This window comes from Ursus maritimus, unplaced genomic scaffold, assembly GCF_017311325.1.
Source record: "Ursus maritimus isolate PB19 unplaced genomic scaffold, ASM1731132v1 scaffold_12, whole genome shotgun sequence".
NCBI lineage: Eukaryota > Metazoa > Chordata > Mammalia > Carnivora > Ursidae > Ursus > Ursus maritimus.
In genome coordinates this window covers 46,710,733-46,725,624 of record NW_024423564.1, presented here as the reverse complement: position 1 = coordinate 46,725,624, position 14,892 = coordinate 46,710,733, and the positions used below count along the sequence as shown (strand labels likewise).

General features: G+C 35.0%; 1 protein-coding gene across 3 annotated transcripts in view; it reads right to left on the bottom strand.

Annotated features, from left to right (window-relative positions):
* ANKRD13C (ankyrin repeat domain 13C) overlaps positions 1–14,892 on the bottom strand; it is a 94,409-nt gene that overhangs the window by 19,015 nt on the left and 60,502 nt on the right. For all 3 annotated transcript variants that reach the window (XM_008690726.2, XM_008690727.2, XM_008690725.2), the window contains 2 exons: positions 2,857–2,936; positions 998–1,096 (listed from right to left, as the gene is read on the bottom strand). In XM_008690726.2, the coding sequence (XP_008688948.1) occupies positions 998–1,096; positions 2,857–2,936 (179 nt within the window). The remainder of the gene's footprint in view (positions 1–997; positions 1,097–2,856; positions 2,937–14,892) is intronic.

The following is a 14,892-nucleotide window of genomic DNA, read 5'->3' as shown; positions in this document are numbered from 1 at the left end:
CCTCTGAAGCCCTCAGTTTGTTTCTCAGAGTCCCTAGTCTCTCATGCTTCGTTCCCCCTTATGATTACCCCGCTTTCTTCTATCCCCCCCTCCCCTACCGATCTTCCTAGTTCTTATGTTCCATAGATGAGAGAAATCATATGATAATTGTCTTTCTCTGCTTGACTTATTTCACTTAGCATTATCTCCGGGAGGGAGAGAATCTTAAGCAGGCTCCACACTCAGCGCAGTCTGACACAATGATGGGCTCAATCTCATGACCCTGAGATCATGACCTGAGCTGAAATCAAGAGTGGATGCTTAACCAACTGAGCCACCGAGGCACCCCACAAATTGGATTTTTTTAAATGAACATCTGATGAGTACAGGTTTGAAAGGATATATTCAAGATGTTCACTGCAGTATTGTTTACAATGATGACAAACTACAATCAAAATGTTTATCATAGGGAGATGACAAAATAAAGGACAGTATATCAATACTAAAAAATAACAAGGAAAGAAGAAAAAGAGAGATAAAAATGTAATTATTGTGAGAACTCCAAGGTATACTCATTTTTAAAAGAAAAAACAAAACTCACAGAACAAAATCTAAACTATTCCTCGATCTTATTTAAAAAAAAAAGGCAAAAACACACAGAAAAATCTAGACAAAAATACCGCAGTTATTCACCTATTAACTATTAGTGAGGTAAAAGTAAACTCATTTTTATTCTATAAACTTCCATGCTGTTAGATTTTTTTATAGTAAGCATGGATTCATTTACTACTCTTATAATTTTAAGAAAATATTAAAAAATTTATCTGGTTAAAATAGTAAAAATGTTAATAATTTGTGAAACAGAAATTGTCTAGAAGGGTGCACAAACTATCAAAGCAATGGCTATTTGCTTTTTCATTTCAAAGAACTCAAACGCAACACTCAGATGCAAATATTATTACAGCCTTTAGGGTTTCTTAGTTTCTTTCATAGACTTGTATATTAGTAACAAACTTACGACTCTATTCCCAAGGGAAATTCCTGGCTCATGGCTATCGTGGCTTTAAATGTTTTCTTACTCTCTTTGCACACCAGTTCTCTACCCAGATGAGGAGCTCTAAAACGGGAAGAAAACAAAAATTAGTAAACATTTTCTACATGCTACCATCTTCCTATGAAGAATCTGTTAATTTTCCTTACTCTGTATAGAAATAAATTTAAATTATGCTACAAGGACTTAAAACATGTTTAAGAAATGAGCCAAGGGTAACAAAAAAAGAAGCTAGCATTAGGTAAAAGTTCAGAAAAAAATGATCAAAGTCAACAAATTTCATATTGAATATAATTTTAATAATCACTATTTTTATAATAATTTTTTATTATGTTATGTTAGTCACCATACAGTCTATCCTTAGCTTTTTTTTTTTTTTTTTTAAGATTTTATTTATTTATTTGACAGAGAGAGACAGCCAGCGAGAGAGGGAACACAAGCAGGGAGAGTGGGAGAGGAAGAAGCAGGCTCCTAGGGAGAAGCCTGATGTGGGGCTCGACCCCAGAGCACCGGGATCACGCCCTGAGCCGAAGGAAGACGCTTAACAACTGCGCCACCCAGGCGCCCCTATCCTTAGTTTTTGATGTAGTGTTCCATGATTCATTATTTGCGTATAACACCCAGTGCTCCATGCAATATGTGTCCTCCTTAATACCCATCACTGGCCTATCCCAATCCCCCACCCCCTCCCCTCTGAAGCCCTCAGTTTGTTTCCCAGAGTCCATAGTTTCTCATGGTTCATTCCCCCTTCTGTTTACCCCCCCTTCATTCTTCCCTTTCTTCTCCTACTGATCTTCCTATTTCTTATGTTCCATAAATGAGTGAAACCATATGATAATTGTCTTTCTCTGCTTATTTTTAGGAATAAAGCAAACCATTAGAAAAAGTAAACTTTAAAAATATTGTATATCTCTAAAATCACATATTCAATTCAATCTCCTTTACTGTCTATACTTCTTAGCACTGACCAGTAAGAAGTAAAGAATAAAGAATTCTATATTAACTATAGACTACTATAAGCTGGAAACATTTTGGAGAAGTTAGAAAAGTATAATAATAAAACTTAAATATTTTTTTTAAAAAGTCATGACAACTTCTTCCTAATCGTGGAAGTAGGTAATATTTTATTCCCCACCAAAAGGAAAAAATATTTCTACAAACAACTGTACCTTCTTTAACAGGGTTGGCTAGAAAAAAATCTTTTTATTTATTCATTCAAAATAAACCATTTGCTCACTCATCATCCTTTTATTCAATAAATATTTACTACTTACAAATCACGTAATAGGTACTCTAGTAAGGATCAGTAATACAACATTAAGCAAAGTCTTATGTAAGGATGGCGAGGAGAGGCCTGGTACAGGCTGAAACAGATAATGACAGGGTATGAGCTTAGAAAGGCAAAAAGTAGAAAAACAGTGAATGGCTTTACTCGCCATGCTAAAGACTGAGGATAATAACAGAATATAAAAGTTCACATATAATGGAAAAATTCAAATAAGCAACTGCAATGAAAAATTCCTCACATATTTTCTTACAATAATGTGCTGTTAAGTTTTTTGGGTTGTATAAAATGGCAGCAGGGATGTAAAAAGAAGGCTCCACAATTATTCAAATGTAACTGGAATTACTTCTCTCCTTCATCACGCTTAATCCATGTTTTATAAGATAAAAATTGCTTCAGACAAAACTATACTAAAAATTGTTTCTAAAATAATTTTACACCAATTCACATTTTTACAAACTGTTCTAAAAACCAATGAACAAAACAAAATAAAACAAAAATAGCCCTACTTTCCAAAATAAAATAAAACAAAAAAACTTACTTTCCATTTTCAGCAGATATATATTCCTCCCATGTAATAGTGTTCTGAGGAGGAGGGGTAAGGGACTGTCTTCGAACCGGCTGCCAAAAAAGGAAAAGAAAAAGAAAAAAGAAAGAGGAAGAGAGACAGGGAGAAAAAAAGAAAAATGACATATTTTTAAAGATATAAAATAAAAACATGCAATAAACTATGTAAATTACTAATGTACTTAAATTAAATCTCTTCAATATAATGCTTTAAGGAATTACTTCCAAGATAATTCCATGGTGATTTAAGCTCTATCAGAAGATTTATTATCAATTTTTTTTCTAAATCTCAAATCAGACAAGTATCAAAAAAATAAAATCCATTCATTCAATGGTTTAATCATCTAAAATGTTCCTGGTATTATGCCAGATTTTGAACATGGGAACTAAAGAGAAATATAAAAACTAATCCTGACTTCAAGGACTTTACAGTTCAGAGTTGGAAAGAAGAAGAAAAAAAACCAAACCATACAAACATAACCATCAGAAATACAAAGTACTGTATGATTAAAGGCCAAATGAGCTTACAAAAAACTGAACAGAAGTTCAGAAAATAAAGCAATCTTCTTTAGACAATAAACTGAGACTAGGGATTGGGGCTCAGATTTCAACAAAAACAAAATCAAAAGATATATATTTAGACAAGGAGAACTGATGGTAAAAAACACAAGCAGACTAATTCATGTGAACTGGAAAAGAAAGCTCAAAAGGGAGATCAACAATAGTGATAAAGGTCATGTCAGATTTTAAAACGTACATGTTGTCTTTGTTAAATAGGCATTTGTACCACCACAGGATGAACTGGCAATAAGGAACTAAGGAAGTGGCACTTCTGAAATTAAAAATTGCTAAGGACAACTACTAAGACAAACTCATGGAGCAAAAGCGCAACAAATGAAGGACGAATATAAAGCACAAACTAAACAGCTAACGCTGGGAGAGGGTCTCATTCCTAGCAGAGTTTTAGATATTATAAGATGTTAGTAGGCAGGATATTAGAACTGTTAAAAATCAAGCATTTTGAAGACAACAAATTGAATTGGAATCCCAGGCCCACTACCTGATAGCTATGGGAATTTGGGCATTACATTCTCTTACGTCAACTTAGCTCACCTGCAAAATGTATGACCCCCTATCTCCTAGCTAAGAATTCAGGGCAATAATGTATAGAAAGAGCATAATGCCTGGCAGAAAATATTCAGTAAATAACAGTCATGATTATATACTGTGAAGTTCCCAGAGGACACTTACAAAAAAGAAAAGGGAAGTCGGAGTTAAAAGACATGGGAATTCTCTGACTAGATTTAAAAAAAAAAAAAAAAAAAAGTGAGAAAGCAGAGGGTTGATAACTAGTTCTAAAAACAACATGCATTAGGGGGAGAAAAAAAGACAGAAAGGAGCCAGATATTAATCAACAAGGAAAAAAGGAAAATCAGATCATCGAGTTGTCATGGAGGCCAAAAGACCGTCATATATCACAATACAAACACTTTAAAGAGAAAGAAGCCTCAAAAAAGGGCCATACTTTTTTTTTCTTGGTTAGAAATGATTTGAGATCTTTGAATAGCATCAGAAAGATGGGCGGCGGGGAGGACCCTAACAGTGCTGGAGCATCAGGCAGTATGAAAGACAACAATTTCATTCTTGAAAAGTTTACAAAGAGACACACAGAAATTGGGTTATAATCCAGAGTGATGGGGGCTTAAGGGATCTAAAGGATGACATAAAATCACAGAGAAGGGGTCTCTGCCCCAGATTGGGGTAGCCAAAGGTAAGTGCCGGTAATCATGGTTCCTGAGCAGAGGAGTCAAAAAGAAAGAGAACAAAATAACCAGCTAAAGGAGACTGGGGAAAACACAATGGTGAGGAAAGTCATGTGCTGTACAGGAAAACTGCAAGCGTATGGTACCTACTTAGTATGAGTAGTATACATGAAGAGAAAGTAGTAAGATACAGGGGCAAATAAGCAAGTCAGAAACAAGAAAAAGTAGTTTGGATGGGTTTTGTGCATTGAGTAGACTGCATTTTACTCAGGAAGCAATGGACAAATATTTTGAGCAATATAATGTGGTTTTTAAAACACAAATTTTGGAGCCAGACTGATCAAACCCTGTCTTCGTTAATTACTAACCGGCTTTAGATATTCAACCTCTTTTGTCTCATTTTAGTGAGACAACTATATGACCTCACAGGGTTTGTGAAGATAAAAATGAATTGTTAAATATAAAGCACTTAATTTAAAGCGGTGACTGACAAGCAGTAATTATTCTATACATTTTAGCTATTGAGCATAGGCACTACATAGCTCATGTATTTCAGGCAGAGCACTCTGAGAGCAGTGTGTAAGTTACAAACTTAGTAATCCAAATGAGAAATGATAACGGCATGCTGTTTCAAAATGGAAGGAGCAAAACAGATTCAAGAAATCTTCACGATTTTATTACTGACCAGACACAGGATAAGGAAAGCTAAGAAGACTAAGGACAAATTTCAGGTTGCTGGCTTGGGTAATGGTAGTAGATAATGGTGCCACCACTCAAGATAGAGAAGATAGGAAGGAGGAATAAAATTGTTTGATCAGATTTACACATACTAAATTTTATTTTTATTTATTTTTATTTACTTAAGTATGCTCCATGCCCAGCATTTAGCCCAACATGGGGCTTGAACTCACAACCCTGAGATCAAGACCTGAGCTGAGATCAAGAATCAGATCCTTAACCAACTGAGCCACCCAGAAGCCCCTAAACATACTAAAATTTTAGATACTTATGTTTATCCAAGTGGAGTAAATGAAAGTACTACAGATCTGATGATTAGGAGAAGTCACAACTGAAAGCATATTTTGGGTAAGAGTTACCAGTATTTACATGGTAATAGAAACGACATCAGATATGTATCTAACCAATGAGACATTAGAGACTACTAGTTGTCCACCCAGTGTCTATTCTCCCGTTCTTTATTGGTTAAAAAAAAAAAAAGCCTCCTATTCAAATTTTTGTCTGGACATATGACTTCATAGACTAAAGACTTAGTTTCTAGCCATTCTCGCAGCTAGCTGAGTGTTACCATGTTCCTGAGTTCTAACCAATGGGATGTGAGCACAGTGAAGTGTGCAACTTCTGACTGGGTTCTCAAACAAAACAGGCAAGCCCTCTCCTTCCAAATTACTATTAGGAATTACTATTCCTGCTAGCTGGAATACTAAACAGGTAATAAACAATCTTATACCATGTGGATAAGAGTCACATCTAAGAACAGCAGAGAAATAAGACAAAAAAAACTAGGTCTGAGATTAACCCGCAAGGCAGAGAAACCACATGAACTCAGATTTTTATATGGGAAAAAAGTAATCAATACCAGTTTAATACACATAACGGGATACTACACCTAATACTATGGCATGTGGCACTGGCTTACTAGAATGACGAGCAGGCTTCAAAGGTAGTTAGTGACCCTCATAAATACTGTAACAAGATATTAGGTAAAACAGTATCTTGTGATACTACAAAAGGGAAACAGATACATGCTAACAGAACCTGTAATTCTAAGGGAAGAGACTGGAAAAATTTAAGACTGCTGCTCCAACCCAGAACAATAGCAAAGGCTAATCTCGCCTCCATCCAAATCTCTAATTAAGCAGACCAGAGCCAATTTCTTTCAGAACACTGCTTAAAATTTGTTTATTCTTGCTTCCAGTCTAATTGATACTTGCATATATTTGGCTATAAGTGGTTTTATACATTGTGTGTGTGTGTGTGTGTGTGTGTGTATACACACACACACATATATGTATTATGTATACATACATATTACCATGCATACGTATATATATTATCATAGTAAAGACTCATTTGCCAGGCATGATTAGATAACGTGGTATGTCACTTAAGTATATTTTTTCAGGTAATAAACTTCCCTAAGCAGTTCTGTTTCTAGTAGAATTCTTTCTAAACTGTACATTATACATTACCCATCTTATAAAAAAACTGCAATGAATCTAATTTATAATTTAATGTTTTACTGAGTACTTTATCTTATCACAGTATCAATTATTGTATTTTAATAAAGTCTTTCCTAGTTTGTTTATTCTAACTGACCCTTTGTTATACACTGACACTTGTACCTAAATCCATCAGTGTTCCCTCTACACTGCTACCATAGCTGTCTAATAAAACAGGAAGACATGAAGGGTACCACAGGACACCAGATGGTTTTCTAACGTTATTTTCCCAGGTCAACAGGCTCTGTAACAGAAATGTCATCAAACCTTTCTTCATAATTAAATGCAAAAATTCTAATGCCTATTTTCCTTGAAGCATATAAAAATATATTTTTAATGCATTGCTAAGTTTGCTCCTATTCTATTATATGGCAAAGGTTTCTTGAAGTTGAAGACATTCATGTATTTTGTATCTATGTATTCCTATTTAGATTTTATATATTTGAAAAAATACATAAGCATTAATAGACCTTAACCCAGTACTCTATATATATAGTTGGCACACAATAAATGCTTTTATCAATGACTCTATGTCTAAGGTATAAACAGGGCATTGTTTCCTCCTCCAACAATAACTGGTTAGAACAAAGAGGAAAAAGAACACCAAAAATATAAGAGCAAGTATCGGTGTCTTAAGAATTTCTGAGCACTTAGATTTTATTATAAAAAATATTGTCAAAAATATGTCATAAATATTAAAAACATGTCTGGAAAGGAGGTAAAGGAAGAGGAGGAATGGCAAAACTAGTTAAATGGCAAATAATTCCTCCTAAATGCTACCTGTAAGCTATTTCTTATGGAAATTAGAATAAATATTTGCCTCAAAAAAAAAACTCAAAGCTATTCATTTACAATAAAGATTATAAATTCATTCTGAAAAGAATTACACATTTATTTTTAAGAACTGAAATTCTATCAAAATGTGGCTTCAAAATACAATATCGTCATGTTTTTTTGAAAACAATCAGAAGTCATATGTATTTTCTAGGTTCTTGAAATTTTCAATAATGCTCCAAAGTCAAAATATTTATTTTACTAATATGTGTTCTATGCCCATAATTTTAAAAATATCACAATACTTATTTTTTACTACATTTACCAATAGCATCCTTCCCAGAATTGTATCTTAAGGTTCCCCCACTCCTTTTCCAACTTCACCTTCCCAATATTTTGAAGGAATTATTAAGACATGTTAAACATCTGAATATACAGGAAGAAGCAACTATAACAAAGGCAGGCTGGAAAGGAATATACTTAGAGCAAAAACATCTTAGGGTAAGGGTCCTAAAATCAAAACCTACCTTAGTTACTTCTAGTGTTGTGACTCCATATAGATTAATTTCTTTAAACCTCAGTTTCCTTTCTATAAAATGGAGCAATGATACTTGTCTCATTAGGCCATTATAATAAATGAAATGATATATGAAATAATATAATGCCTATGCTAAAAACAACTCCAATGTTTTAAGCCAACACAAATAAGAAAGAAAAACTTGTTGAGGTGAATATGGATTCAGTTTTCTACGTAGAAACTGAATTTAGATTTAAGGTACTCCATTCAAATTAGGCCACTGGAGAATCCTTTGTTATTCTCCAATATAATGTAACACTTTGTATATGATGGTCACTAATTAAAATATATACATTTGAATAACTAAGCTATATTTCACCCTGACTTGAAAGTTAATAAAACATATATTGATTTCCACAATTGATTTGTTTTTGTATTATCAAATGTGACCTAGCAGCCATTAATTTCAATACTATTATGTTTTTTTAAACTCTGTTAAAATTTTAAACATAGTTCATCATTAAATGTCTCTTGAATTCAATAGATCCCTTCCTTTACTTTTTAATCTCGATTTCTAAACTTCACATGTTAATTTATATATACCTTTCCTAAAAAGCTTATGTAGGTTTAAAAGAACTACATTCCTAAAATTATCTACAAAATGCATTCAAATATTTCTCTTCTCCTTTAATGCCCACTATTGAATATAATTAAACTGGTATCAGTTTCATGTTGCTTTCCATGTGTTAGCAAATTGTCTCTAAGCCAAAAAAAAACCCAACAACACACACACACACATGCGCACACACACACCCCGCACAGCTTATTTGTATCTTTTTTATAATTACATTTATCAATTCTATTTTGATGTTCTTTCATCCTGCACCTTACCTGATTCAAACAAATCAAATTATATGTATAGATGAGTATCTGATAGAATTACTATTTTCTTTAAATTTCTTCTAAATATTTATAATTGAACTCCAAAAAGATTCTCAAATGTAATTCTTCAGTTCTTCCCTATCAAAAGTCCAAACAATATATAATGAGACACATATTTTCTTTATTCTAAAACAATAAAAATGTAATCTTACAAGGATTATAGAGTTAACAAATAACAATATAGCCATGGCTCTTACTAATTCTTAAGAAATTATTTATGCCAGATTGAAAATTAGTATAATAATTTCTTAAAATTCACACATATAAAAAAAATCCCTTCTAAGGTCAGGAAAAAGGCATGGCACCTGCTCTCAACACTTTTTTTTTTTTTTTGATAATGATTTTTTATTATATTATGTTAGTCACCATACAGTACATCCCCGGTTTTCGATGTAAGGCTCGATGATTCATTAGTTGTGTATAACACCCAGTGCACCATGCAATATGTGCCCTCCTTACTACCCATCACCGGTCTATCCCATTCCCCCACCCCCCTCCCCTCTGTAGCCCTCAGTTTGTTTCTCATAGCCCATAGTCTCTCATGTTTCATTCCCCCTTCTGATTACCCCCCCTTTCTTTATCCCTTTCTTCCCCTACTGATCATTCTAGTTCTTATGTTCCATAGATGTGCTCTCAACACTTTTATTCAACATTATATTGGCACTACTTCCCAGTACAATAAGGTAAGAAAAACAATGAAAGTCTAAAAGACTGGCAAGGAAAAAATAAACCTTTATTACCTGACATGAACATCTGTAGAAAATCCTAAGGAATCTATAAAAACTATATAACTAATATATTAATTTAGCAATATGGACAAATCATATGTATTTCTATATATTATCAAGGAATGACTGGAAAATGAAATCTAAAAACAATACCATTTATGAAAGTCCTAAAAAATACTAAATGCTTGGGAGATAAATTCAGTAAAATATGCGTAAGACTTGTATACTAAAAACTATAAAACACTTGAGATAAACTATAGACGACCTAAATAAATGGAGAGCTATACCATGCTCATGAAACAGAAGATTTAATATTTTTAAGATATCAAGTCCCCTCACTTGAATTTACAAATTCAAACCACCCCAATAAAAATTCCAGCAGGTTATTCAATGGAGGAAGGATAGACCTTTTTTTTAATGGTGCTAAATCAACTGGACATCCACGGCAAAAAATAAACCTTGACTATACATCACACCTTATACAAAATTAACTAATTCATGCACTTAAATGTAAAATGTAGAAATATAAGACTTTGAGGAAAAACATACAGGAGAAAATCTAAGGGACTTGGAGCTAAGCATAGAGGTTTTAGACTTGGTGGAAGTCATAAAACAAAAATTGAAAACTGGACCTCATCAAAATTAAAGACCTTTTCAATAGGTCTTCAAAAGTGAATAGTGCTCTTCAAAAGACCTGTTTAATAGGATGAAAAATATTAGCTACAGCACAGGGAAAAAAATATCTGTACACACATCTGACAAAGAACTAGTATCTAGGATATATATAAAGAACTTTAAAAACTCAACAGTAAAGAAACAATCCAGTTAGACAATGGGCAAAAGACATGAAGAGACATTTTATCAGAGGGGATATAAATCTGTGTATTTTATGGCAAACAAGCACATGAAAAGATGAGCATTGAAATATCACTATCCACTAGGGAAATGCAAGAATAAAACCACAATAAGACAGCACTATTTACTGTCTAATATGTACTGAATATTTATATGCCCTCAAAATTCATGTGTTAAAACTCTAATCACTAATGTGATGGTATTTGAGGTGGGGCCTTAGGGAGGTAATTAAATTTATTTTGTTTTATATTTGCCTCAGTTTTATTGAGACATAACTGACATATCACATTGTGTGGGTTTATGGAGTACAGCATGTTGATGTGATACATTTATATATTGCAAAATGACTACCACCACAGTATTAGCTAACACCTCCATGCAGTCACAGAAACTACGTATCTCTGAAGGACAGTTGTATCTCTTCCTTTCATGCAATGCACTGTATTATTCCCTGTATTGCCAGTTTTTCCTTAGCTAGGACAAAATTTAGAACTAAATACAACACTCAGTTGTGACAATCACCTTGTGCCACAGCCCCTGCCATTTCTGCTTATTCCTCAGCACTTCGAGCTTTCCGTTTTTACTTTCAAACATCTCTCTAAACATGATCTTCATTATAGGTCTCCTCACCTCATGGAAATTAGATAGGCATATATTATAAACAAGCACCAAGGCCTTCCTTTGACTATCAGCCTCTAAAGTAGTAAAAAGAATAAAATGCTCTGCAGAGGGCCTTCCTCTGAGCCACTGGGAGCTATTCTGCCATCTCCTCAGCCAAGTGTATGCTTGTGGACTGGTATCATCCAATTTCCTAGGCCACATTTCTCCAAGATGGTAGGGAACACAAGACAGTGGTGGCTGAGAAGTGTGACTCAGTATCACAACACCTACCCCCCCTCACAGGGCTTCGAACCAAAGCAAAGCAAAACGAAACAAAACAAACCAAGCAAAATCGTGTCTGTCCTAAGGAATTCAAGAGAACTGACCAACACAGAGGAGCAGCAAAAGCAGCTCCTACAAGGTGCCAAGGGCTATCCCCAACATTCTCACTGGCAGGATCTCCCGACTACTCTTCCAGCAAACATTTTTTTTAATTTAAATTCAGTTAATTAACATATAATATATTATTAGTTTCAGAGGTAGAGTTCAGTGATTTATCAGTCTGTTTCCTATGATTAAGAGTCTCTTATGGTTTATTTCCCTAATTTAATCTTATTTTTCCCTCCCTTCCCCTATGATCCTGCTTTGTTTCTTAAATTCCACGTATGAGTAAGGTCATATGATAATTGTCTTTCTCTGTCTTTTCTCTTATTTTGCTTAGCATAATACCCTCTAGTGCCATCCACGCCGTTGCAAATGGCAAGATTTCATTTTTTTGATGGCTGAGTAGTATTCCATTGTATATGTATACCACATCGTCTTTATCCATTCATCTCTCGATGGACATCTGGCTCTTTCCACAGTTTGGCTCTTGTGGACATTGCTGCTATGAACACTGGGGTGCAGGTCCCCTTCGGATCACTACATTTGTATCTCTGGGGTAAATCCCAAGTAGTGCAATTGCTAGGTTGCAGGGTATCTCTATTTTCAACTTTTTGAGGAACCTCCATACTGTTTTCCAAAGTGGCTACACCAGCTTGCATTCCCACCAACAGTGTAAGAGGGTTCCCCTTTCTCCACACCCTCGCCAACATCTGTCATTTCCTGACTTGTTAATTTTAGCCATTCTGACAGGTGTGAAGTGGGATTTAACTGTGGTTTTATTTCCCTGATGCCAAATGATATGGAGCATTTTTTCATGTGTCCGTTGGGCATTTGTACGTCGTCTTTAGAGAAATGTCCGTTCATGTCTTCTGCCCATTTCTTGACTGGATTCTTTTGCTTTTTAGGTGTTGAGATTGGTAAATTTTTTACAGGTTTTGGATACTAACCCTTTATCTGATATGTCATTTGCAAATATCTTCTCCCATTCTATCAGTTGTGTTTTGGTTTTGTCAACTATTTCCTTTGCCGTGCAGAAGGTTTTTATCTTGATCAAGTCCCAATAGTTCATTGTTGCCTTTGTTTCCCTTGCCTTTGGAGACATGTCTAGCAAGAAGTAGTGCGGCTGAGATCACAGAAGTTCCTGTGTTCTCCTCTAGCATTTTGATGGATTTCTATCTCATATTTAGGTCTTTAATCCATTTTGAATCTATTTTTGTGGGAAGTAATTAGATTTAGATGAGGTCATAATGGTGGGACCCACATGATGGGATTACTGTTCTTATAAGATAAGGAGGGACCAGTGTCCCCCGCCTAAGAACACATCAAGAAGTCAGCCATCTGTTAAGTCTGTAAGAAAACCCTTATCTGGGAAGCAAATAGGCCAGCATCATCTTGGTCTTCCCAGCCTCTAGAACTGTGAAAAATAAATTCTTATGGTTTAAGCCATCCAGTCTATGGTATTTTGTTATGCATCATGAGCTAATAAGGAAGACACTATCAGAATGGGGAAAATAAATAATAAAAAAATAATAGTAATAAAATAAAAAAGAACAAAGAAAGAAAAGGTAAAATAAAAACTGTGACAGTATCAAATACTGGAAAGGATGCAAAGAAACAATCATTCATATGCTGCTAAAAATGGAAAATGGAAAACATTTTGACAGTTTTTCACAAAACTAAACATGTAACTACCATACAACCCAGTAATTGTACTTTTAATTGCACTTGAGTACAGAATTCCCCCACCCCCATAATGAAGAGATAATGAAGAGATGTGAACTCTTCATTATGGAGGGACTTCTGAATGGACCAGAGCAAAGACAGGATCTGGTCATTCTAGAGATGAGTGTTGAAAAAGGACCTCAGCTACCTCCATTTGACCTCAGTCTGTACTTTATAATTTAAGTTCTTCTTTCCAGTTATCTTTTAACTCAGGCAAAAAAACCCTACAGGCAAAGGATTCCTTGATGGAAACCTAAGCTACTCTTTCAAGCAATAAGAACTGCCCCAACACCAGCAAGACCCTGCATGACTGACCCAAAGGCAATGATCAACCTGACCCTTTACTGTCCAGCAGCACGTACCCACGTACCTTTGTCCCACATTTTCCTTACATAAACCCAAAAGTATTTTCAGCACTTTGGATAGTCTTTGAGACATCAGTTAGCTGCCTTCCTGGAGTTGACCTCACCAAAATAAAGTCCTTTCTTACTTCACCACCACTCGTCTATCTGCCTTTGGATCTTGCCAGTGGCAAGTGACTGGCTGAACCTCGTCTGTTTGGGACCCCCCCAGAACCAGGTGCTCTTGCTTGGGCCCTCGTTACAGTATGAACAGTACACAGAGTAGACAAATCAGACAACTGGCATGAACCGTCCTCTACAGCCACCAGGGCAGTGGGGCACAGAGGACCCTACAGCCCACTCCCCAAGGGTCCCTTTGCCCATTTACCCCTCAAGCACACACACAAGCAGCCAGCTTCCTGCATTCCCAAAGAGAGCATTTATCCCAGAGAAATTAAGACTTATTATGTTCACACAAAAACCTGTAATGTGAATGTTTATGGCAGCTTTATTCATAATGGCCAAAAACTAGAAACAACTCAAATGTCCTTCAACAGGTAACTAGTTAAGCAAATTATGGTACATTCATACCATGGACTACTGCTCAGCAGTAAAAGCAACAAACTACTGATTTACAGCTGGGAAAAATTACCAGGGAATTAAGCTGAGTGGGGGGGGGGGGGAAGCACCAATCTCAAAAGGTTATATATATAATATTCTTGAAATGACAAAATTTAAAAACTTGGAGAAAGAGATTAATGGTTGCCAGGGATAAAGGACGGGGAAGGCACAAAAAAGGTAAAAGGTGTTCCTATACAAGGGAAATAGGAAGAATCTTGTGGTGATGGACATGTTTTATATCTTGACTATAAATTCAAATACCTGGTTATGATATTATATTACTGTTTTGCAAAATGTTATCGTTTGAGGAAACTGAGTGAGGTGTATATAGATTCTCTCTGTATTACTTCTTGTGACTATGGATGTGTATAATTATCTCAAAGTAAAAAGCTGAATTCAGAAAAATCAGGCAGACCTTTATATAAAAATTGATTGATCTATATATCCAACATCCTTCTAACAAAAGCCCACCAAGTTTTTTATCTTCTGTGGAAACTGACAAGTTGATTTTAAATATTTGTCA